This window comes from Bubalus kerabau, chromosome 9 (assembly GCF_029407905.1).
Source record: "Bubalus kerabau isolate K-KA32 ecotype Philippines breed swamp buffalo chromosome 9, PCC_UOA_SB_1v2, whole genome shotgun sequence".
In the NCBI taxonomy this organism is placed as follows: domain Eukaryota; kingdom Metazoa; phylum Chordata; class Mammalia; order Artiodactyla; family Bovidae; genus Bubalus; species Bubalus kerabau.
The window spans coordinates 31058988-31085231 of NC_073632.1; the positions used below are offsets into that span (position 1 = coordinate 31058988).

At 38.4% G+C, this 26244-nt stretch overlaps 2 protein-coding genes across 3 annotated transcripts in view; both read right to left on the reverse strand.

Moving 5' to 3' along the window:
- Nucleotides 1-26244, reverse strand: part of PGM3 (phosphoglucomutase 3) — a 197816-nt gene that overhangs the window by 116696 nt on the left and 54876 nt on the right. The gene's annotated exons all lie outside the window — the stretch shown is intronic.
- ME1 (malic enzyme 1) overlaps nt 1-26244 on the reverse strand; it is a 277918-nt gene that overhangs the window by 73016 nt on the left and 178658 nt on the right. For both annotated transcript variants that reach the window (XM_055534911.1, XM_055534912.1), the window contains one exon: nt 19758-19861. In XM_055534911.1, the coding sequence (XP_055390886.1) occupies nt 19758-19861 (104 nt within the window). The remainder of the gene's footprint in view (nt 1-19757; nt 19862-26244) is intronic.

The following is a 26244-nucleotide window of genomic DNA, read 5'->3' on the forward strand; positions in this document are numbered from 1 at the left end:
TCCGTTTTCTTATTTGAAAAATGGGGTCAAATAATTGTAAGGATGATACAGGCTTGTTTTGAGGATGAAAAGAGAGTAAAAGCTCTGAGAACAGAGGCTGGTGCATATCCTAAAATTATATTCGCTGTCATTGTAGTTGCTACTGTTATTATTAATGATGGAAGACATCTGGTCATTTTTTTTAATGTGTCATATCCAAAATAAGAAGGAATTACAATTTCTTTTTTTTTTTTTTTCCTTTTTGCCACACTGTGTGGTATGTGGGATCTCAGTTCCCTGACCAGGGATCAAACCCATGCATTGGGAGTATGGAGTCTTAACCATTGGACCATCAGGGACATCTCAATACTTCCTTAATTTTTAATCTGTTTTCTCTCTCAGTAGTAAAAGTCATTCCTGAACTTTTGAAGATTCAAATCCATGATAGTATTTGAATGTATAAAGTAGTCATTCTTGTATTTAAATAGATAATTTTAAATATCAAAAAAAAAACCTGCATTCAAATGAAGTCACCTTCTGATAATTTCTAAGTTAGAAGAAAATATGCCTTTCAATACTTAATATTTTGAGGGTTCAGTAGTATGTAAAAGGTATATTAAAAGCAAATACTTTTGTATTTTATACCATTTAGGAAAAATTACAAGTAATAAACAGAAGGGCAGCATAGCTACTCCATGGTAATTCACAAAGCATAAATATACAGAAAAATGCATATTTATATTAAAATTTTCCTTTTAGCCTCAAGGTGTTCTGTTTATAAAAGTAGCTCTTGTGAAATATATCAGATCACTTTGGGTTACAATGCCAGTATCCTGTCAGTAAAAGGAGTATAAAATGAATCAACATCAAACTGCATTTAAAAGTGAAGGTTACTATATTCAATTACAATATTATTGAGGTTTACTATTGCAAACACTTTCATGGGCTGAATATTTCATGTAATCATAACAATAAGAAAGATTTTAGTCTCTAACACTAAATGATATTTTGCAAATCTTTAAAAAGCTTTTTCACTTAAGTTTTTCATCTATAAAAACTTTACTAACAATTTCTCCTTTTTATTGTGGCAAAAAAAGACACCTAACATTAAATTTACTATCCTAGCCATTTTTAAGTGTCCAGTTCAATAATTTAAGTATATTTCCAGTGCTGGGCAACAGATCTCTGGAAACTTTTTAATCTTGCAAAGCTCAGACCCTTTAAACTCTAATTCCTCCTCTCCTTCCTCACCCCATGTTTCCACTTTCTGGTCCTATGACCTTGACTACTCCAGACACTTCATATGAAGAGATTCAAACACTAACAACTTCTTATGGGAAAATTTTATTTAGGTATGTTTTACTGAAAGTGAAGATTTAGTACCTAGCATTTTGACCTGAGCAAGAAACGTTTCCTAAAATAAACAGAACAGAAATGAATTTCACTTAGAAAATCAACCATATATATATGTGAGCGGGGGCTAAGACGAGAGAGAGGAAGGGACTATCATACTGGGTCTGCTGTCGAGTCACTCCTTTCACTGCACTTGCCCTCATTCTAGGTATTTCCAAAGACCATCTCTAGGGAACCCCCTGGAGGTCCAGTGGTTGGGACTCAGTGCCAGGGCCCAGGTTCAATCCCTGGTCGGGGAATTATGATCCTGCAAGAGTACGGACAAAAAAATAAAGACCTGTCATAGAAAATCTGGAGTCAGTGTGAAATCTTTCAAAGAAATTAAAAAAATAAATAAATAAACAAAGGCCATAGCTACCATAGGGGCTACCCTGGTGGCTCAATTGGTAAAGAAGATGCCTGCAATGAGGGAGACCCAGGTTTGATCCCTGGATTGGGAAGATCCCCTGGAGAAGAAAAGGGCAACCCAGTTCAGTATTCTTTCCTGGAGAATTCTATGGACAGAGAAGCTACAGTCCATGGGGTCGCAAAGAGCTGGACACAATTGAGAGACTAACACTTTCACTTCACTTTCACAGCTACCATACAAATCTGGCATCAGTTTTTATCACAAATACCATTAAAATGAATTAAATATTTTAATTATTCTGTTGCATTAACTTATAGCATGTCTTTACTTACTGCCTTTGTGCACACATGATTTTCAACAGTTGAAACTCTACTGGGCAGAGACTATAGATGTGGAGTAATGCATTAGCATAATCCAGAGTTTAGTTAAACTAAAAAAGGTTCAAATTATTAGTTGTTTATATCCTTAACTATTTGTAACCAGAAAACAACATCAGTGCTTTCAGGTTGCTATCAGGTGCTTAGCTGCTCAGTCAGCCCGACTCTTTGTGACCCTATGGACTGCAGCCTGCCAGGTTCCTCTGCCCATGGGATATTTCAGGCAAGAATACCGGAGTGGGTTGCCATTTCTTTCTCCAGGGGATCTTCCTGACTCAGGAATCAAATCCTATGTGTGTCTCCTGTGTTTCCTGCATTGCAGGTGGATTCTTTACCTGTTGAGCCATCTGGGAAGCCTGAGTTTAGTTAATAAAGCTAAAAAAGGTTAGAATTATTAGTTGTTTATATCCTTAACTGTTTGTAACCAGAAAACAAACAAGTGCTTTTAGGTAAACAAACTCATAATAAATATGGGACATACATAAGGTTAAACTTCTACTACTCTGCTATCAAAGTGTTACATGCAATATGTCAGCAAATCTGGAAGATCCAGCAGTGGCCACAGGACTGGAGAAGGTCAGCCCTCATCCCAATTCCCAAGAAGGGTAGTACTAAAGAATGTTTAAGCCATCAGACAATTAGACTCATCTCCCTTGCTAGTAAGGTCATGTTTAAAATCTTGCATGCTAGGCTTCAGCATTTCACAAACCAAGAACTTCCAGGTGTCCAAGCTGGGTTTAGAAAGGCAGACAGACCAGAGACCAAATTGTCAACATTTGCTGGATCATAGAGAAAGCAAGGGAATTCCAGAAAAACATCTATTTCTGTTTCATCAATGACACCAAAGCTTTTGACTGTGTGGACCATAACAAACTGCAGAAAGTTTTTAAAAAGATGGGACTATCAGACCATCTTACCTGTCTCCTGAGAAACCTGTATGTGGTGAATCAAGAAGCAACAGTTAGAACCCTGTATGGAACAACCAATTGGTTTAGGATTGAGAAAGGAGTACGAAAGGGCTGTCTGCTGTTTATTTAACCTATATGCTGAGCACATCATGAGAAACGCTGGACTGGACGAGTTACAAGCTGGAATCAAGACAGGCAGAAATAACAACCTCAGATATGGGGATGATACCACTTTAATGGCAGAAAGCAAAGAGGAACTAAAAAGCCTCATGATGAGGGTGAAGGAGAAGAGTGAGAGCTCGCTTAAAACTAAATATTTTAAAAACTAAGATCATGGCATCCGGCCCCATTATTTCATGGCAAATAGACAGGGAAAAGGTGGAAGTAGTGACAGATTTCCTCTTCTTGGGCTCTAAAATCACTGTGGATGGTGACTGCAGCCATGAAGTCAGAAGATGATTGCTTCCTGGCAGGAAAGCTATGACAAACCTAGGCAGTGCGTTGAAAGGCAGAGACATTACTCTGCTGACAAAGGTCCGTATAGTCAAGGCTATGGTCTTCCCAGTGGTCAAGTACGGTTGTGAGAGCTGGACCATAAAGAAGGCAGGATGCCAAAGAATTGATGTTTTCAAACTGTGGTGCTGGAGAAGACTCCTGAGAGTCCCTTGGACAGCAAAAAGATCAAACCAGTCAACCTTAAGGAAAAGCAACCCTGAATACTCATTGGCAGGACTGATGCTGAAGCTGAAGGTCCAGATGCAAACAGCTGACTCACTGGGAAAGTCCCTGATGCTGGGAAAGACTGAGGGCAGAAAGAGAAGAGGGTGTCAGAGGACGAGATGGCTGGATGGCATCACCGATGCAATGAACGTGAACTTGGGCAAACTTTGGGAGATGGTGAGGGACAGGGAGGCGTGGTGTGCTGCAGTCCATGGGGTTGCAAAGAGTTGGACACAACTGGGCAACTGACGACAATAAACTTTTACTTCCTATGCAAAAAGTCCTTTTACCCTTGTAATGCATATAAAATACTAAAGTCTATCCAGAAACATGAATACAATGATTCTATGGATGATTTGTTCATCTATAAAGAGTTGTTAGTTTTATACTATAAAGCCACAGAGAGTGGAAACACTATTCCTTTATGCAATTCAGTTCTAATTTCAAGTAATCATCCAATACTTTCCCTTAAAGTTATACAGTCTTCAGATACTTACATCTCCAACATTTCAGAACTTTACAATTTCACCTCAGTCCTCATTCAACAACCATTTTTCGAGCACCTACTCTGTATTATGAGAGGTATTATAAAGGAAAAGAAAAAAAAGGCCCAGTCCTTGAATTTTAGTATTTCCAAGACTTAGTGCTAACTCAGATGAATAAATGTAATTACAACCCAGTGTGATGCATGCTATTAGGGTGTATCCATGCTAAGGAACCATATATGTGTGCTACGTGCTTAAGTCATTTCAGTCGTGTCCGACACTTTGTGACCCTATGGACCATAGCCTGCCAGGCTCCTCTGTCCATGGGATTCTCCAGGCACCAAAGCTGGAGTGGGGTGCCAGGCCCTCCTCCAGGGGATCTTCCCGACCCAGGGTTCGAACCCACATCTCTTATGTCTCCTGCACTGGCAGGCAGGTTCTTTACCACTAGCTCTACCAGAGAAGCCTCTATTACCTATTAGAAGCCTCTATCTTCTATTACAAGGATAGTCTACAGATTGCAACTGGTTTATAAATGACAAGCAATGATTAAACAATCAAAAACAGTGAGGCAAAAAGGAGCAATATGTACAAAGGTGTGATAGACAAGTACATGTACAGGCAACTAAAACTACATCTTCATGATTTGTACAAAGGATACATGGAGGGTAGAAGGTGGCAAGACAGAAAGATCAAGTGCAAGGAACAGATCAGAAAGGGGTTTATGTGTGGAAGGTAAAAAGAGTTTAAAAGGGGTGAAGGTAAGTGTATGAAGACTTATTACTATGATGCAAAAGTTACTGAAGGGTTTTGTATGGTGATAAAGAATAGAAGTGGTCAAGGTCTAAGAAGAAGGGCTATGATGATAGACATGGAGTCAGGGCATGGATCAAGGACATAACAGTAGGAATGTCAGATGGATTTAATAATGAACTTGTTCATGAGATATATGCACAAGAAAACTTTGAGGGGTCAAAGAAAATACTCAAGAAGAGGAAATTACTGGTCTCTGCTTTAGAATATAATCAGATAAGATATAACCAAATACTCAAGAAGAAATTATTTGTCTCTATTTCAGGATATAATCAAATGGTACTAATATAGATGTTTTAAAAACACACAGAGAGACCAAAGAACTGGTCTACGTCATTACCATAAATAGCTTATGCAAGCCTAAATCTCATTTTTAATCTTTGCACAGTTAATTCAACAACTTTTAGTATCTTTGTATCATTTTTTAATTGTGGAAGTAATTTTTATCATGAACTTGCTTTGAAGCTGATTATACAACTAATATGTAGCACAGGGAAAGTAATGCAAGGCAAATAAAAAATCTTTTGTGAATTTTTTTTTCTCTTGAATTGTTCCCTTTGCCCACTGTCTTTTGAGCTCCTGCTAAAATAAACTTTGGGCAGCAAGGAAAACTTAAAGTTTATGCAGAACAAAGTAGTTTAAGACACTGAGTGAGTTTATTCCTCTGGGTCAAGTATAATTAGATGATGTGACCAACATTTTCAACTGACTCATAATGATCACAGATATTCTTGAATTACCATGTTTTATGAAACAGATCCAGCCCTGAATGTTGAAACAAAATACAGCTTCTTCAGTACTTTAATAAAATCCTAAAATTGGAACACTTTTGAGAATGTTTAATTATAATCCACCCTCTCACTGGAGAGAGAAATCTATATACCTAAGTGCATCTGGCCATGTACATTTTAAAGCCCAGGTTTTACTTATCACATGGTCCTGAGATATGGGCTTTGCAGTCAACTTTCTAAACTTCCTGAGCTGAAAGTCAGATCCCAAACTACAGTGAACTCACTGAAATAAGAAATGTCACACTAGGAGGACTCCGAAGAAATGAACTTTGACCTATCCCAGGCGACCCCACTCCAACCTAGCCTCAAAATGACTGAGCCTTTTTTTATATTAGAATTTCTATAATTCCAATCTCACCATACTGGCTAACAATACATTTAACAGCTGCTCAATCTTCTTCCTATTTGCAAATGTGGCAGTCTTTACACGTACACTGTAGAATGTGGAATTGTTCTGACTAAAGATGTGAAAAAAAAAATGGGTCACCATCTGTGGACACCACAAAGAAAACCAGTCTAAAGAATTAACCACTACATCATGGTTAAGTCAAAATTGTGGCATGCTGTGTTAATTCTGGCTTGCTTTATAATTTGTGAAACAAAAATAACAGTCAAGTGATGGAAAATTGAATTAGCCAGAATGTAATCATCTTGGTAATATGAATAATTACTTTATTCTTATGTCTTGATTATGACAAATTTTACACAAATTTTGTTACAGCTTTAAATAATAGAACTTGGAAATCTATCAGCTCAAAAAGATCTACTACCAGCTTGCATCAAATGTATAGTCATTATTTTATATAACATACCAACTTCAGTACTTATTTTTAGTCCCTCAAGAAATAGTCTATTGAGATCTGAGAAAATCAGGTATTCACCACTCACAACATCTTTATGGTTCTCTTTCCAATGAAAATGATGCAAGTAACTCATCAAAAGGAAGGCATGTTTAAAATTTAATTTCCTAGTAATAGTGAAACATTTGTACCAATTCACTCATATTCTCTGTGTGGTCTCCCTCTGAGTATAGTTCAATTCAGTTCAACAAGTGTTTAATATATATCTCTTCTGTATCAGGCATTAACATAAGAACTTGCTTATAAAATGAACAAACTAGATCACTATCCTTGGGGAACATACATTCTAGTGGGTGAGACACACAGTAAGCAATAAATGTAATAAATAAATAAACTATATACAATGATGTAATCTATACAAATAATATAAAGTTATACCATAAGGGACTTCCCCTACGTGGTCCAGGGGTTAAGACTTTGCCTTCTGATGCAGGGGGTGCAGCTGTGATCTCTAGTCAGGGAGCTATGATCCCACATACCTTGTGGCCAAAAACGAAAACATAATGCAGTAAACCAAAACCAAACAAGTAATGCAACAAAATCAAAAAAGACATAAAGACTTTAAAAATGGTCCACCTCAAAAAAAAATGTGAAAAAAGAAAGTTATCTTATAAGGAAAAAGTCATGCCAAACAATTTTATCAGGAGAGCCAGGGGTGGCAAGAAGGTTGGGCTGATTTCAGTTATTATCTGGACAGGGGAATAAGGATAAGGCTTAGGAGAAGGTAAGATTTCAATAAAGACTAAAAAACCAAGTCAATCAAGTAGATATCAGGGAGGGAAGCGGGCAGGTTGGGGAGAGTGGAGGATATTTTAGAAAGAAGTACAAGAAAGCGCAAATGTTCTGAGGTGGGAACATGCCCTGAGAGTCCAGTGCCAGGGCAGGCAGGGCAGACAGGGTGACCTCTGCACAGGAGATCAGGACGGACCAACACAGGGGCTCTGACTTTTACTAACTGAGACATGCTGACTATCAGCAATAATGTTAAGTCAGGATACAACATTAATTGCAAATTAGATTCCAACCTTCCTAAAGAACAAAAGAGTCCCTTTTAATTTTGACCTTACCGCCACCACCTTTCAGACTTTGCTTAATTCCTCTTTTCCTTTCAACATCTTTAATTTCCAATAGTAAAATTCTATCTCATTCAAGTACGGTAACACTATTTCCCCATCAAACCCAGCCATATAGATTAAGGTTAGTCTTTGAAAGTAAAAACTAAACTACTTTCATATGTGCGTATCTGCTCTGTTTATAAAGACATGTAAACTAAGGAGGGCAGGAAAAGAAGATTACACACAAAAGGAGGCAGGAAAAGATGATGATAACCTTATTGTGATCCACAAAGCATTGTTACTTGTAGTGGTTTTTTGGTTTTTGTTTTTAGGTTAATCGATGAATACGACTAAGGAAATCTACAGTGATTATTCTTTTTTAGTATCAGCAACTAGCAGATATATCCAAATTTTTCTAACTTACTACATATGGTAATATAGATGGACAACAACAAGAAAGAAAAATTTTAAGAAACTGGGCTGCACTTCCACAGTGGCTCAGTGGTAAAGGATCCGCCTGCCAATACAGGAGACATGGGTTCGATCCCTGGGTTGGGAGGATTCTACATCCTGCAGAGCAACTGAGCCTGTGCTCTAGATCCCAGGAGACACAACTACTGAGCCCCTGTGTTTCAACTACCAAAGCCCATGTGCCCATCACTTCATGAGAAATAGATGGGGAAACAGTGGAAACAGTGTCAGACTTTATTTTTCTGGGCTCCAAAATCACTGCAGATGGTGATTGCAGCCATGAAATTAAAAGACGCTTACTCCTTGGAAGGAAAGTTATGACCAACCTAGATAGCTTATTAAAAAGCAGAGACATTACTTTGCCAACAAAGGTCCGTCTAGTCAAGCTATGGTATTTCCAGTGGTCATGCATGGATGTGAGAGTTGGTCTGTGAAGAAAGCTGAGTGCCGAAGAATTGATGCTTTTGAACTGTGGTGCTGGAGAAGACTCTTGAGAGTCCCTTGGACTGCAAGGAGATCCAATCAGTCCATTCTAAAGGAGATCAGTTCTGGGTGTTCATTGGAAGGACTGATGCTGAAGCTGAAACTCCAATACTTTGGTCACCTCATGCGAAGAGTTGACTCATTGGAAAAGACTCTGATGCTGGGAGGGATTGGGGGCAGGAGGAGAAGGGGACGACAGAGGATGAGATGGCTGGATGGCATCACTGACTTGATGGACATGAGTCTGAGTGAACTCTGGGAGTTAGTGATGGACAGGGAGGCCTGGAGTGCTGCGATTCATGGGGTCGCAAAGAGTCAGACACAACTGAGCGACTGAACTGAACTGATGTGCCCCTAGGGCCCGCACTACACGAGAGAGGCTACCACAGTGAGAAGCCACTCACCTTAAGTAGAGAAAAGCCCATTCAGCAATGAAGATCCACCACAGACAAAAATAATAAATAAATAAAAGAAGTTAGGGTTCAGTTAGCTAAATGAAAGTCAGAAGACAGAGAGGAAGCATGGTATACAAATTGTCAAACCACAATGATTATCTTTAATAAATAAAATGATACAGCTTTCATAAACTCAGATAAAAGATCAACGGATTCCTCTATATAGATCTCAATGCTTGTTGATTCAAAGAGAAAAAGACAGGCAATAATGGATACAACAGGAATTTATTAAAACACTTTTCTTCTTTAGAGAAAATGTAAACTCTAAAACATAAACGTCTCTCTGTAATTAAAATTCAAACCTTTAGTTTACTAATAGCAGAGCCACTTTATTCATAAAACTATATGATTCTCTAGTTTATGTTAGAAAATCACCTTTCCTTCAGATACGTGTCACAGTAGTTTTGATGGCTTCAACATTTACGTAATGCTTTCAACAGGGCTATTTTATACTCACTAGTGGCACAGCAGGGCTTCCCTGACAGCTCAGTTGGTAAAGAATTGGCCTGCAATGCAGGAGACCCTGGTTCGATTCCTGGGTTGGGAAGATTCATTGGAGAAGGGATAGACTACCCACACCCCAGTATTCTTGGGCTTCCCTTGTGGCTCAGCTGGTAAAGAACCTGCCTGCAATGCGGGAAACCTGGGTTAGGAAGATCCCCTAGAGAAGGGAAAGGTTACCCACTCCAGTATTCTGGCCTGGAGAATTCCATGGACTGTATAGTCCATGGGATCGCAGAGTAGGACATGACTGAATGACTTCCACTTTCACGTGGTACAGTATAATGTGGGACAGTGAGAAAAAAACGATACCTTGATAACAAAGTTTTTTTTTGACAGAACTCATATTCAAGTAAGGAAAACAGGGCACAATAAAGTAACATATGTAATACTCACACAGAATAAAACCAGTGTAAAAAATCTGCATCCATATTAAAGGAATGCTAGAATTAATGCAATCAGAATTAATGTTTAGAATAAAATACAATTAGAAAAGAAAAGCATCTGCAAGAAAAGAGTTGTAAACTATATTCAGAAAGAGATAATAAATTTGATTTTTTCCTCCAAGTCAAACTGGCTCCTCCAAGACTGGACTGGAATATGGGCAAAGATGCAAAACTAGCATTAAAATACTGAAGTATTGGACTGGCCAAAAAGTTTGTTCGGGTTTTTGTGCGCTCTTATGGAAAAATCCAAACGAATTCTTTGGCCAACCCAATACACATCCATCTTAAATCTTTAAGGGAATAAAACTGTATATATATATTTACACATATGTATACATAAAGCACACCTATAGATTGCTAATACTTACATGACCTATCTTTTTCATGTACTTGAAAAAAAAGTGGAGAGAAAGTTATAAATAGAAACACCTGGCATTTCAAGAAAACTATGGCTATAGTTAAAGTGTGAATCTGATTTTTCTTTGGATGGAAAAATGGAAAAAAACATCTGAGTCATAAATTTGATTTGAGTCATGTTCCTTAGTTACATGGTTGCTGATTTTTTTCATATTGACAGACATTCTTTCCACTTGATTTTTTTTTTCAAATGGTTTACCTCACCTTTGGACCACAAGGAAGAATAGCAGGTGGTGTCCCATACAGTCATATGTTTTTATTAAATTTCTTATGAAAACCTAAGGAACTTATGCTGATCAAAGCGACAGGTGGAATCCAAAGGGCCTCAAAGATTTATAGATAAAATCATCTAAGCTATAAATATACCCATTCAGCTAAAAAAAGGATCAGGAATGAAAGGCAATGATTGGAACAGGTGGAAGAAGGCAGCACAGAAAGTCAGCCATGAAATTAACTGCAGCAGAAACAGGAGAAAGAAAGATAACAGGGAAGTAACGAGGCCCTTTCCGTAAAGCGCAACCAAAGATTCAGTGTAGAATGGTGGAGAAAGTGTTGAACTGCAGCCCTGAGTAATGATGAAGAGCACATTAACTTGTATATCTGATGACATCTTTAGAAAGAGAAAGTATTATAATAATCATAAAATATATTTAGTAAATCTGGCCACTATAATCAGGGGCTATATGGCTTATTCCTTTGAAATCTAATATTGAGAACTCTGACCAAATTAATAACCTCTCTGAATAGTCTGGTGTGTCTCAGGCAAACTGTCAAGGCTCTGGTTCAGTGTCAAATCAGTAGAGAAAACATCCTTTTATGAAAACACCATTATCACACCCTGCAGAAGTGGCAGATGGTATGGCTTCAGATTAAGATTACTTCCCTTAGGTGTTAAGTGACAGAGCATAATAAAATCTGTGATGGCAGCCAAGGTTGAGGTCTAAATATAATAATCATCTCTGCTGCCATTCCTAGTACTTCCAAGTGATTTTTTATTTTAATCATTTAAAAAGAAAAAGGAAAAAAGATTAAGTCACAGATGAATAGCTTCTATTACTTTCATTAAAAAAATTTAATACTAGCTTTTTAAAGCTCTCTTGAGGTACTGTTTTTCTTCTTTGTTTTCTCATTTAGTTAATAACTATGTATGAAATTCCAAAGGATTTTAGACGATAGAGCTGAAGCTGTCACTACTGTTCTTATTAACTTTCAGATGCAATTGATTTTGGAAAACAAAAGCTACTTTAAGAAGTACAACCACAAAATAGAAACAAATATTTAAGGAGTAACCTACAAGTAATATTTTTAGTATGTACTTGGCCGTATGTAAGGATTATGAGGTTTAATATTTCCTGAAATTAAATCACATGAAAATATTTATGTGACTTATTTAAAATACCAGAGTTCTTCCAGTCATATCTATCATTTTAAGCTACATAAACAAAATAAATCAAATTCAATCATTCACCTGACAAATATTTACTGAGTACTTATCACATGCTAGATAATATCTTTGGAGAAGGCGATGGCACCCCACTCCAGTACTTTTGCCTGGAAAATCCCATGGACAGAGGAGCCTGGTAGGCCGCAGTCCACGGGGTCGCTGAGGGTCGGACACGACTGAGCGACCTCACTTTCACTTTTCACTTTCATGCATTGGAGAAGGAAACGGCAACCCACTCCAGTGTTCTTGCCTGCAGAATCCCAGGGATGGGGGAGCCTGGTGGGCTGCCGTCTCTGGGGTCGTACAGAGTCGGACACGGCTGAAGCAACTTAGCAGCAGCAGCAAATAATATCTTAAAGACCAGGGATATGGCAGTGAAAGAAAGAGAAAACTCCTGCTCTCGTGAAACTTACAGCATAGGGAAGTAGGCAGAACATAAATAATTAAATATAAATACATCAGATACTGATAAATGCAGGGAAGAAAAAAAATGAATTAGAGGTATAATTACAAAGAAGTTGGTCATGGAAGGCCTCACTGAGAAAGAAATAGTTGAGGAAATTATATTTTATTTTATATTATTATTTCTCTCTTTTTCTCCCCCACGCTACAGGATCTTAGTACCCAATCAGGGATGGAACCTGGGCCCTAGCAGTGAAAGCGCCCAAGTTCTTACCACTGTACTGCCAAGAAAATCCCTTTGGCAAGCTGGGGAGGGAGCAGGATTTTAAACATCTCTTTAAAGGAGGCAAGAGAGCTAGCCATGTGGAAAACTGGGTAAGGTGAGGGTGGGAACGATTTCAAGAAGAAAAAATGGCAAGCCTTGAGGCATCAGCATGCCTGGGTTTACTCAGAAAAATAGCAAACAAGCAGTCAGTTGGTCCGGGGTCTTTTTCTGCTATTGCAAGGACTTACTTTTATTCTCTGCAGGGCTTCCCACTTGGCTTGGAAGGTAAAGCATCTGTCTTCAATGCAGGAGACCCGGGTTTGATCCTCTGGAGAAGGGAATGGCAACCCACTCCAGTATTCTTGCCTGGGAAATCCCATGGACAGAGGCAGGCTACAATCCATGGAGTCACAGAGAATCAGACATGACTGACTGACTAGTGCTTTCACGCTTTGACTTTTCATTTTAATTCTGCATGAAATGATAAGCCCTTGAGGATTTTGAGCAGAGAAATTACCTAACTTACAATCATTTTAGCCTCGGTGCTAGGGACAGACTAAGGGGGCACACAAGAGAGGAAGCAGTCAAACTACTTAGGAGACTATGAAAATAATCAGGGAGAAGATACAGGAAGTAATAACAGGCAATGAGAAGGGCCTAGATTCTGGATATACTCTGAAGTTAAAGCTAACGAGTTTTGTGCGCTGAAGAATTGATGCTTTTGAACTGTGGTGTTGGAGAAGACTCTTGAGAGTCCCTTGGACTGCAAGGAAATCCAACCAGTCCATTCTGAAGGAGATCAGCCCTGGGATTTCTTTGGAAGGAATGATGCTGAAGCTGAAACTCCAGTACTTTGGCCACCTCATGCGAAGAGTTGACTCATTGGAAAAGACTCTGATGCTGGGAGGGATTGGGGGCAGGAGGAGAAGGGGACGACAGAGGATGAGATGGCTGGATGGCATCACTGACTCGATGGACATGAGTCTGAGTGAACTCTGGGAGTTGGTGATGGACAGGGAGGCCTGGCATGCTGCGATTCGTGGGGTCGCAAAAAGTCAGACACGACTGAGCAACTGATCTGATCTGATCTGATCTGATGCGTACGGAGTGATAATGCCAATGAGTTTCACCTCAGGAACAGGACAAATGGGGCTGTCATTTACTGAAATAGGAAATCCTACAGCAGAAGCAGGGGTCAGCGAGGTGGGAGGGAGGTCAGGAGTCCAATTCTGGACTTCTCCATATGCTCTTGTCTATTACAGATCTATGTCAAGGAGGAGGCTGACTATGATTCTAGAGTTCCAAGAGATACAGACTCAAAACATAGATTTGGGAGTCACAGATACAAGAAGAAGAACCAGAGGAGGTCATCAAGGGGAGTGAAGATAAACAGGACCTAGGAAAGCACCAAGCCCTGGAGTACCAAAAGGGACAGAGGTCAAGGGGACTGGAAGAAAGAAGCCAAGAGAAGTGTGAAGGAGCAACCAGTGAGGTAGGAAGAAAGCAAGGAGGGTGTGCTACTCAGGACACAGAGGGAAGAAAACCATGGGATAAAAATGCTCAGTGAACATATGTGGATATAGAAACTATTTTCTACTCAGGATTATTTTCTTAATTGATATTCTCAAATATGTAATTATAGGACCAACTGATAAAATCACTGAAAAGGCAAGTTAGGGAACTGGACCTGTGGTATTACTCCACAAGAGATGCTCCTTAGTATCTGTTCTAATCAATCAATATTTTCTAGATTCAGTTTTCCACTGTTTATGAATTTACCTAACTATAATCAAAGAGCTCTTATCAACTTGCAACAAAAGTAGCATGCCTAAAAAAGTATCATGACTGACAACTGACTTCATAGAATGTATCTAGTAACTTACCTGACATATAAATTAAGTCATTTCCTATTGTTCTCAGTACAATTTCCTGTTTCTTCCATTGCAATTACCATAAATTGCATTGTTTCATTTCCTTATTTGCTTGTGTATTATCTGACTTCTCTAGTAAAGAGGCTACATGAAAGGCAAAGATTATTTTTGTCTGATTCAGTCCCGTATTCCCAGCACCAAACACAGTGCCTGGCTTTCAATAAATGAACAAATGGGTCAAAACAGTGAGAAAGAAGAAACAGTTTGACGTGACATTTTTACTGGAGAGATCGAGCTTCTTTTAGCGCATGGTTTCCTGAAGCAACTCAATGTTTGCTCCAATGGTCAATGTTTCCAAAGCAAGAATACTATGCAGAGGCTAGCATTTGTCTGTCACGTGACCTAGAATATCAGAAATACGGTCCCTCCTAAGACTCTAGCACGTGCCTTTATTACAAACCTCAATACTTTTTTCTGCTGTTTTTATCTTTATCTAAACATTACTGTGACATGGCTTTCAGATTCCCCACTGTTGTCCCAGAGACTGTCTCAGCTACAGGGAGCCCTAAACCATAGGTCATGCTCCTTCTCAGGGGAACCCACATTCAATGACTAAATGATGCAGAAACAGGAAGGCTTGGCCATCTCAGGTGATGGAGGACAACTCTGAAAAGCCACTGTGGTTCCAGAGTTCTCCATGGGGCCAGAGGAAGGTGTCCTGTGCTGCATCCCAGCTCAATTCTGTCCCTGTGCCCATTTCTTCTCCCTCTGCACCCCTTTCAAGGGCAATGACCTCTAGGGCACTTCTTACAAACCTCTTGAAGACCAAAGTGTGCTTCCGAATATGTCCCAGATAACCTAATCTGTGACCGATGGTACCAGGAGTGGTCCGAGAAAGCAGGTGACAGGATGGGGCTGCGGAGCTGGATCCCTGGTTGTCTGGCTGGCAGTGAGGACCCTAACCCCAGGGGAACACAGAGAAGCCCTGGCACGAGGTGGCTGTCCAATAGTTAAAGCTCTTGCCAGGGATAGGTTGGGCTGATAGGTCAGCAGAAGGGAACAGTGTAGCTGGAATGATATTTGAGAAACAGAAGAGAAATAATAACTTTAAGGACAACGGGTAAAGAAAATAAAAAGCTAAGGGCAATACATGTATAACTGATTTACTTTGTTATATACCAGAAACTAATACAACACTGTAAATCAACTACATTCCAATAAAATTTTTAAAAAGAAAAAGAATGCATTTGGAAATTTGAAAGAAATAAAAAAGCTAAAAGCAAGTAACCACCAACCTGAAAGCCAGAGGAACTCTCTGGTAGGTATGAAAATGTTATCAGGTCTTTAGGGCAGAGAAAGCTAACGACCAGGAGCTGGGATTAAGTATCAGAGCAGTCAAAAACCCCCAAACCTGCAGGCACGGGAGACGTGCTCAGTCAACATCCTGACTGGAAAAGACCAGGTTCCTCCCATGTGGCACAAGATGTCTTACTCGATACCTCCCCAAAATCTTGAACTCTCAAATTCCCCAGAACTTTCTGAACCAATATAAGTAGCCCTGCCCCTTCTTTCTTGGGGAGAATATAGGTAGAGGCTTCTCCCCAATAAGACAACCTATCTCTCCCTAACCCCCGATCTGTTCACCCCCACCTCCTCTCCAGACACTCAGGCCTATGTAACTAGGGTTATATCACAATATAACCCACAGAGGGTGATGAGGCCTGAAAAAGAAAGACACTATTTGAGGAAGGAACTGAAAGATCTAGCAAGTTTACATTAGCAAGGAGAGTACATGTAAGATTAAATACTGAAGGTGTTTGATCAAAGGGGCTGGAATTTAAGATTAGACAAGGGAGAGTTTATCCATGTGAGGGTGGGTTTCCCTTGTAGCTCAGGCAGTTGGTAAAGAATGTGCCTGCAATGCAGGAGACCCATGTTTGATCCCTGGGTAGGGAAGATCCCCCAGAGAAGGAAATGGCAACCCACTCCAGTATTCTTGCCTGGAGAACTCCATGATCAGAGGAGCCCAGCAGGCTACAGTCCATCGAGTCACAAGAGTCAGACACGACTTAGGTTCTAAACCAGCACTACCACCACCATCCATGTGAGGGCGCCGTCCTAAGAGGCAAGACAAAACTAGCAAGAATCTCAGGAAATGTGCGAACTGGCTACTAGGATGGTACCTAAAAACAAGGATGAAGTAATAGCTCATGTTAAATATGAAATGCCAGAAACTCTATGGCAGGGGTCAGAAGAGGGGCGCACAGGTTCAGAGAGTATATTCTGGGGTGCATATGCTGCATAGGGCCAGAACCCCATCAGATGGAGATATTCCACAGGAAGGCCCAGAAAACACACCACTAACCTAAGTTGCCAGGAAGGTACTAGTGAGATGACATCTACTTTACTAGATTCTGAGTGGTGGCTCTCTTCTGAAGACCAGAAGTGACAGAGGGAAGGTATGTAAGAGAATTAGGCTCATCAACAGCAACGGGGATAACAGAACCAGGTGAAGATCAGAAGCCACCAGAAACCAGGTGGGCACGATTATCCTGAGAGTGGCAAGGCTGGTGTATGGGGTGTGCTTGACCCACAGAGAGTTACTGACATAATTAATAAAATATGGCATCCCAACAAGGCGACTTATTCAACATGTACATTCAAAATAAATCAAAGATGAATGGCCACAAAGTGGAGAGTAGTTGTCCCAATAATGTCTCAATCAGTGACTCAGTTTCCAAATCTTAGCTAACTTTTGGACCCAGAACTCACTAACTGAAGAAGTCATCGAATCTCCAGAGGGAAGGACTATGTAACATTGTAACAAGAATACAAGGTAGTAATTCCCCCAACCTTCCCCCAAAGGGACCTACAGCCCTTTAATCCAGCAACTGTGCACCAGAGAGACAGACTACTCAGACATTCTGAGGGCACAGACCTGAAGCATCAATATGCTGTCACTCCCTGTTAGAAGGCTTTGGAGCCTAATCATAAACGGAGCCCTGGCTAAGGTCTAGCTCGTAATGGGCCCTGGGACCAGAGACCCACATGGCGGTGATTTCCTCAGTCCTCAAATACAGAACCAGGACAGCTACCTACTTGGTGACTGCTGCAACACCCGTAACAAGTCTTTGGCCCATGAGCTAAGAAATATAATTGTGGAGAAAGCCAAAAGGAAGAAATGACAACTGCCCCACCTCAATCCTCAAAAGAGGTAAATTAGAAAACCAACATAATATTGGTTGGGGAGTGGGGAATGGAAATTAGTTTTTCCTAGGGGTCTAAATAGACAGCATGAAAGTGTGGTCCCAAGGGCTGTTGGCAAGTCGACACTGTAGTTCAACTTCTCCTTCATCCACTTCTTTTCCTGTTCTTTCCCTTACAAAAGGGTAGATTCCAACTGCACTCCTTAATAACTCCATCTAGAATCCGATTGCTGGCTAAGCCAACTCCTAACAGGCATTTGCCACCTTGAATGTAAGCTACATTTCCTTTTTAAATAATTTTGGGTTTATCTTCAGGATTATGTCCCAATTTAATTTGGTAGCAGTAGTATGTTTCATTTCTAGAAAACTCTTCCCAAAGTAGAGTTATGCTAGAAAGTACCTTTGAAAAGTCTGTGGGGTTTTTCTCTGGGAAGAGCCCAGAAGTGTAATTCCTGATTTATAGGTGGTTTCTGCATTTTAAATTATTGTTGACTTTTGTCAATCCCCATTTCTTATTATAGATCTTAGGTAACTTCTTAATTCAACATTAAACACACACACACACAGTTTTTCTGATTCTAGATTGACAAAGCTCATTCAAAATTAGCTTTTCATCCAGAAAGCTTTTCACTGTTTATGGAATTATTTATCTTTTTGTTTCTGTGGAATTATTTCTCTTTTATTTCAACAGCATAAGTATATAGGCCATACATTTCTCTTTTTATTTCAACAATATTTAAGTATATAGGCCATATATGCTTTATTCATGACTCAGTTTCTTGGTAAATATACTGAAGTCACCCATATAAAGAAAAATTTTGTTTACACAAACAGACAAAAACAAATATGCTGAGAATTTCTTTTTCTTTTATGCCACCTTGCAGTATTCTCTATACAATCTCTTGACTAATATTGCTACCTACAAAGTTACACATAATTGCACAATCTTATATAAATTTTAAAGAGTAAGAAATTTAAAATTAAATATGAAAAACTTCTGGTAATTAACTGTACCATGAACTCTTGAATTTTAGAGTTGCTCAACTATGTCTATAAGTACAATTTAATTAAATAAGTTAAATAATAATAAGAAATAAATCAGACACGGGTTTTAAAAAAGTAGTCCATACTAACTGGTAAATGTACTTTGCACTAAAACCTTGGGTAACAAGACATTCAAAATATTCTATATATTTTGCAAGCTGATGAGAGCACTTTCTGCTACTGAATTCAACTTCTTCAAATTAAACCTTATAATAAAAAGAAACCAGAAGTATGTCTATAGTTACAGTTGATGCCAGTGATGAGTTCATTTCTATGAAAAACCAAAGCAACATATATGTTTTTAAATAGTACATGGTTTCTGTGGCTATACAGAGACAAATGGGACCACTGTTAGTGTGAAAAAATTCTCTCAGAGTACCTTACTAATTATGGCAGAAGTCTCTACTTTGAAGGAAAAAAATAGAAAATTTTATAGCAGCCCTTGGTCCACAATTAAATGAAGTATTCAGTGAAATATTGTACTGCATCTTAATCAAATACAGTAGACTTAATCAGAGATTCGTGGACGTTGCTTCATTCTGGACCCTGCGGATCGTACTAATTCATGCTCACTTCTCTGCCTCTCCTACCACAAAAGAGTTAGATTCACCCAGGAAGATGATGGAAAACCAGATTTTATCAGCAGCCAGAAACAAAATGCAGACTGCCAATAATCATGAAAAGGCTTACTCAGGTAATTTAGTCACTGGCCACTGCCTCATTCACCATAATTATGAATCCCAAACCATAGAAGCTGAACTTTCTTGTAAGAAAAAAATATCTTTAGGGATAGAAACACAGACAGCTTTTGGGGGGATAGACACATGACATTATCATTTGGTCAGCAATATTTATGAGGATATACATATATATATTTCACTCAAATCACTTATATTAAACATATTATACCAAACTTGAACATTTTTATAGTTTATTATGTTAGATTATCTTTAAGTTTTTGAAATCCAACTTAAATATAGACAAAATAAAGATTATACATACTTGAGAGAAACTGCCTCCATGAATTCATCCAAAAAATCATCATATTCAGGACCTCTTACTCTTCTCTGCCGTAGTCCAATGTACAATGGATCTTTAAGTAACTCCTATTTTTAAAAAAATTACCATAAATATAGAAACAACGAAAGGCAAATCATTACTTTTTCTGAGTGAGCCTCAGTTTTCTTGTATGTATAAGAGTAGAAATTTAAATAAAATCTAGCTATACTGTTTCAGAATTAACCTATAGAGTTATTATTTAGTATTATATATATCTACAATGTTAATAAGAACACAAAATATAATTACTAAACATTAAAAGCATTCCTATGTTTTCATTGTTATTCTTAGGTCTTATTCTTGAGAAAAGAAAAGGTATTACAATCTCTCAGCTGTGCTAAATTTAGATTTTACAGGCAAAGTTTACCACCCAGAAAAATAACAAAGTTTTGAAGTATCATATTAGCTTAGTAAATGGAAACACAGCAATTCCTTTCTTAGATCTATCTTTTGTTTTTGAAAGAAAAATCTTAAACATTTTGATTATATCTTTAATAAGATTGTTGACTGATGTTAAAACCTTTTAGTCTTAAATAAGATTTTTCTTAAACTTTTGAAACTTTACACAGTTTAAGTTTTTCCAAAACTAATATATATCAGACAACACTACTCTGTTCATGCTTTAGAATGGGTAATTTTATTAAATCAGTTATTAATTGAGGTATAATTTATATACAGTAATATGCACACATTTATAACAAAAGCTCTCAGTAGACTACGAATAGAAAGCCAGTCCAGGTTCGATGCACGATACTGGATGCTTGGGGCTGGTGCACTGGGACGACCCAGAGGGATGGTATGGGGAGGGAGGAGGGTTCAGGATGGGGAACACATGTATACCTGTGGCAGATTCATTTTGATATATGGCAAAACCAATACAATATTGTAAAGTTAAATAAAATAAAATTTAAAAAAAAAAAAGAAAGGAACTTCCTCTACCCGGGCTTGCCAGGTAGCTCAGACAGTAAATATCTGCCTACAATGTGGGAGATCTGGGTTCAATCCCTGGGTCAGGAAGATCCCCTAGGAAAAGGAATGGCAACCCACTCCAGTATTCTTGCCTGGAGAATCCCATCGACAGAGGAACCTGGAGGGCTATAGTCCAGGGGATTGAAAAGAGCTGGACATGACTGAGCAACTAAAATTTTCTTTTCTTTCCCCAACCTAGTAAAGAGCATCTGTGCAAAACCCACAACTAACAACCCCTAAGACTAGAAACAAGACAAAGATATTTCTACTCTCATTATTTCTATCAAATGCTATATATACTAGAGATCCTAGCCATTACAGTTACACAAGAAAAAGAAAAAATAGGAATAAAGATTGGAAAGGAAGAAACAAACTGTTTTTATTTGTACACAAAGGATCATATACATGGAAATACTAAAGAATCTATGCAAGAAATCCACTAGAAAAGAATATGTGAATTTAACATGAATGTAGAATATAAGGTCAATTTATATAAAGCAAATGTATATCTATATACTAGCAATGAATCAGAAAAGGCAATGGCACCCCACTCGAGTACTCTTGCCTGGAAAATCCCATGGGCGGGGGAGCCTGGTGGGCTGCAGTCCATGGGGTCGCTAAGAGTCGGACACGACTGAGCGACTTCACTTTCACTTTTCACTTTCATGCATTGGAGAAGGAAATGGCAACCCACTCCAGTGTTCTTGCCTGGAGAGTCCCAGGGACGGGGGAGCCTGGTGGGCTGCAGTCTATGGGGCCGCACAGAGTTGGACATGACTGACGCGACTTAGCAGCAGCAGCAATGAATAGTTGAAATGAAATAAAATACATGACTCCACTTACAATAGCACTCCAGAACACGAAATTCACAGGGACGTATTTAACAAAATATGTGTAAGGCCTCTATACCAGAAACCACAAAATATTGCTAAAAGAAATTACAAAGACAAACTTTTTGGGGGAAAAATGGTAATCTGTGTGATAAAAAAAAAGAAACAATGTACAAAACTATCACCTTCAGTAATCTAGAAAAGAGGAAAATGTACTTAATGAGCTTATAAATCTGACTAAAAAGATTTTCAGGAATAATGTTGAATGTGTGAATTAGCTGTATGCTAAGGCTAAAATGGATAAGAACTATAGAAGGAAATGTTCAGTCTCTGAGAAAAATGTAAACAGAATATAGAGGGCACAAAACTTGTGTGTAAAAGATTTCTAAAGTAAAATAAGGCCAGCAGCCAAAGATCAAATTAAGTGTGCGACTGTAACAAGTCTTTTGAGAACCTCTGAATGATTTAAAGTGGAACCTTCAAGAGACTTAGGTTCCTAAGAGATTTTTGTCTAGTTCAGTGGGGCTGGTCCACAGCACTCTGCTATGTCAGCCAATATACAGAGAAGGTCTGTTTTGAAAAGAACTGTGAGTAGGGCCTTTATCTAATGGAGGAGACTATAATCTAATACATAGAAAGCTAAAAAAAAAAAATGTAAGGGTACTGCATTACTTGGATTAATCGACACAGAGACACTTCGAAATGAAAATACTTCACTGGGTCCTCAATTATCCATAGGCAAGAAGCTTGCTGAGAAAGTTATTCAGGATGCAACACAGCTATTTCTTATGGAAAAGGAAGACTATCTAAGAGGATATAACCAAGAACCCAGCCAGCAGACCCAAAAGCCTAGGAGAAAAATGAACTACAGAATCACATTCTGAGGAAATGAAACTGGGCCCGATTCAAAGAACATTCCCTGTCCCTCAAGTAGGTGGCCTGGCAACACGTCCAGTGCAAATTCAGAATTGCTATGAACCACTCAGTGTTACATGATTCTTATCCCCACCATTCTGGATGGGAGTGTTTAGTGTGGTGGTTCTGTCCTTGCCATTCACTGTATGTCTGGTATGTGGGAACAGATAAGACCAGTCGCACACCACAGAGCAAAACACAAGAATATTCATCTGTATCTAGACCTGATTTAGATGATGGGATCCTGAACTTTGGGCCTGCTGTTCCTACTGGGATGTCATTTTTGGAAACCTAGGATGGATACAAGCATATCTTACCTGCAGAGTGTGAACAATACGTGAAGAATTAGAATCTATAAGAAGGATGAGAATCTATATGTCCCAAGCATTCCAGCCTCCCTAGCCATCTCAGGGAATCACGATCATTAATAGCAATTATTTTAAGTCACTATGTTTAGATAGGTTTGTTATAAACAATATGATTTTGTAGGTATACTTATTAAGAAGGTTAAACCATGTGAATTACTTGAGTTGGAATTTGCTTAAAGCCAACAGGAATTATAGCCCAGTTCACATCTGGTGTCTTAGAGTAATTACTAATAGCATTCTCTCTCACTGTGAAACTGCCTTGGTCTGGCCAATACATTTTTTTGGTCATCCCACTTATAACGTAGTGCACAACAATGAGTTAAGGCTTTCTGGCAAGCTGGAAGTTAACATATCAAATCATAAAAATGTATTTCACATGAAATGTAGAATCTGCAACTGAGTGCTGTTGTAAAGCCCAGCTGTTCCTTGAAGTCTAAAAACTTTAAACAATCTACTGGCAGTCTTCTGAACAGCTGATGTTGAAGTGCCAATGAGCGATTAACGGCTGCCAGAATTAAAATACTTTCTCCCTGTCTGGGATATATTTGGACTTCTAAAACGTGAATCAGAAAAAGAACACAATTGAGAAAAGATGTCACACATTTCCCCTGCTTTGTTCTCTCATTCTTTCCCATGCTAATAATTAAAGTATATCATAAAGAAGTCTGGCTACAGTGAATTGTCAATTATGAAGATCTATGAACAAGATAGCTTTTGAATTAAATCAGGAAGTTAAAAACTTCTTCTAGCCATAATGTCTCTGTCAAAAATTACTATTTTTTTAAAAAAATTTCATGATAATTAAGGCTTCAATAATGAGTGCATTCTTGGAAAGTTGGCTGACAAAAAAATAACATCTACAAAAAGCAATTTAACAAGATTATCCCATTTTAATAATGGCTCCACAGACCACGGAGCCTGGCACAGAGGTGACATTAATTTGTTGGATTAAAAGTTTCTCACAGCCAAGAGTAAACACTTAATAGATGTTTGTTGGAAAATAAATAAAAGACTTGGTATTAAGCAAACACTTTAAAAAAAAGATAGACCTTCTTTAACAAGACGTGTCACATGCAATGCATTTGTTGTCATTGAAGACTTACAGAGACTTAGAAGCATGTGAAAAGGAAACATTAGGGAGAGTAAAGAACAAAGCATATGGAAACACTCTAAGAAGAGTCCCAAAGAGGAGATATGCTATGCTAAGTCATTTCAGTCATGCCTGACTCTGTGCGACCCCATAGACAGCAGCCCACCAGGCTCCCCCGTCCCTGGGATTCTCCAGGCAAGAACACTGGAGTGGGTTGCCATTTCCTTTTCCAATGCATGAAAGTGAAAAGTGAAAGTGAAGTTGCTCAGTTGTGTCCGACTCTTAGCGACCCCATGGATTGCAGCCTAACAGGTTCCTCCGTCCATGGGATTTTCCAAGCAAGAATACTGGAGTGGGGTGCCATTGCCTTCTCCGAAGAGGAGATAAGGAGTGCATATATTGGTAAAGTTAATTATTTTACTTCTTAGCACTGCCTCAATTCTGAAATCTTGGAAATTTTGATTTGACTAGTAATCACTATTAACCTTGTTCATATCTCTCACATTTCTACCTTTCTCATCTAAAATTTTTGAGAATTACAAAATATTTTCTTAAGATTTTAAGGCTTTAAAAAATCGTTACAAAAAAATAATACTTCCTAAGAGAAAACTTGAGAGCAACAAAATGTAAAATCAAAACCAAAGAAAACCAATAAGCTCTACCCATTCAGAACTACCCACCACTAGCACCTTGATGCATATTCTTCCAGGCCCCTCTCTCTGCATCTATGCATGTACAATATTATCTGTCCAAATTGGGAACAATATCATAGACTGTTTTATAACCCTTTTTCACATAAGAATATATTGTAAAAAGTCTTCACATCACTCACTAGATGATTATTTTTAAAACTTGTGATCTGTATTGGAACTCTACCTTTCTAGAAAGGATGAACAAATTTACAATCCCCATACCCCACTGACATATATAGTAATAAATATGTTCCTTTTGTGGCAGCCAAAGGAAGATTTTTATCTTTCCACATATATATGTGTGTATATATATGAAATATAAATGTAAAATACATAATATATAAATATATTTTTGTTATGTTAAAGTAGCATGCACTTATATTTCTTTTCTAATAAAGAAAGCTGAGTGCTGAAGAGTTGATGCTTTTGAACTGTGGTGTTGGAGAAGACTCTTGAGTGTCCCTTGGACTGCAAGGAGATCAAACCAGTCAATCCTAAAGGAGATCAATCCTGGGTGGAAGGACTGATATTGAAGCTGAAACTCCAATACTTTGGCCACCTCATGCGAAGAGCTGACTCATTTGAAAGACCCTGATGCTGGGAAAGATTGAGGGCAGGAGAAGAAGGGGACGACAGAGAATGAGATGGTTGGATGGCATCACCAACTCCATGGACATGGGTTTGGGTAGATTCCAGCAGTTGGTGATGGACAGGGAGGCCTGGTGTGCTGCAGTTCATGGGGCTGCAAAGAGTCCGATACGACTGAGCGACTGAATTGAACTGAATATCATTAAACATTTTTCATAAGTTTATTGACCATTCATGTCTTCATTTTAAAATTACCTGTAACCATGTTTTCTTAGGCAATTTGTATATTTCACATTTAGCATTTTCTTATTAACGTAAATGTTTTCTTTGAATACTAAGAACATTTTAAATCTTTATCTGCCATAAATGTTATGAATATTTTCCTTTTCAGCATTTATGTTTAAATTATACTTATAATATATAGATAATCATACTCTATGCTGCTATTTACTCATTCTTTTCAAATAAAAGACCAAATTCTGCAAAGAAATTATGTAAAATTTTTGTTGTTTTGCTGGTTCATGCCATCAATATGATTAAGCAATCTAATTGCTAATGGTCATCAAGATTCTAAAGCAATACTTCAAGTGTCAACATGCATATGAGCTGGCATGAAATGTTAAAAAGCTGTGGAAATAAAAATGACTAAAATTTGACTGTGATTCAGTAAGTCTGGATCAGAGCCTGGGATTTTGCATTCTTAACACATCCCCTCATTAATTCTGAACTGAACATTCAAGAGACATACACTGAAAACCACTTAAATTATTAAGCTAAAATAAAAGCACTCTACTTCCCTAAAAGTTCCCGTCTCAGGTAAATTTTTTTCTATTTTAGTTTATGTAACAGGCATTTCTAAGATATACCCCAAACTTCAAGGAATTCCTGAGACTTATAGTACATATAAAACCAAACTGAAATCCCCATTCTCTTTCCCAAGGCATCGGTGTTGTGCTTCAGAAAACAGATGAATAAATC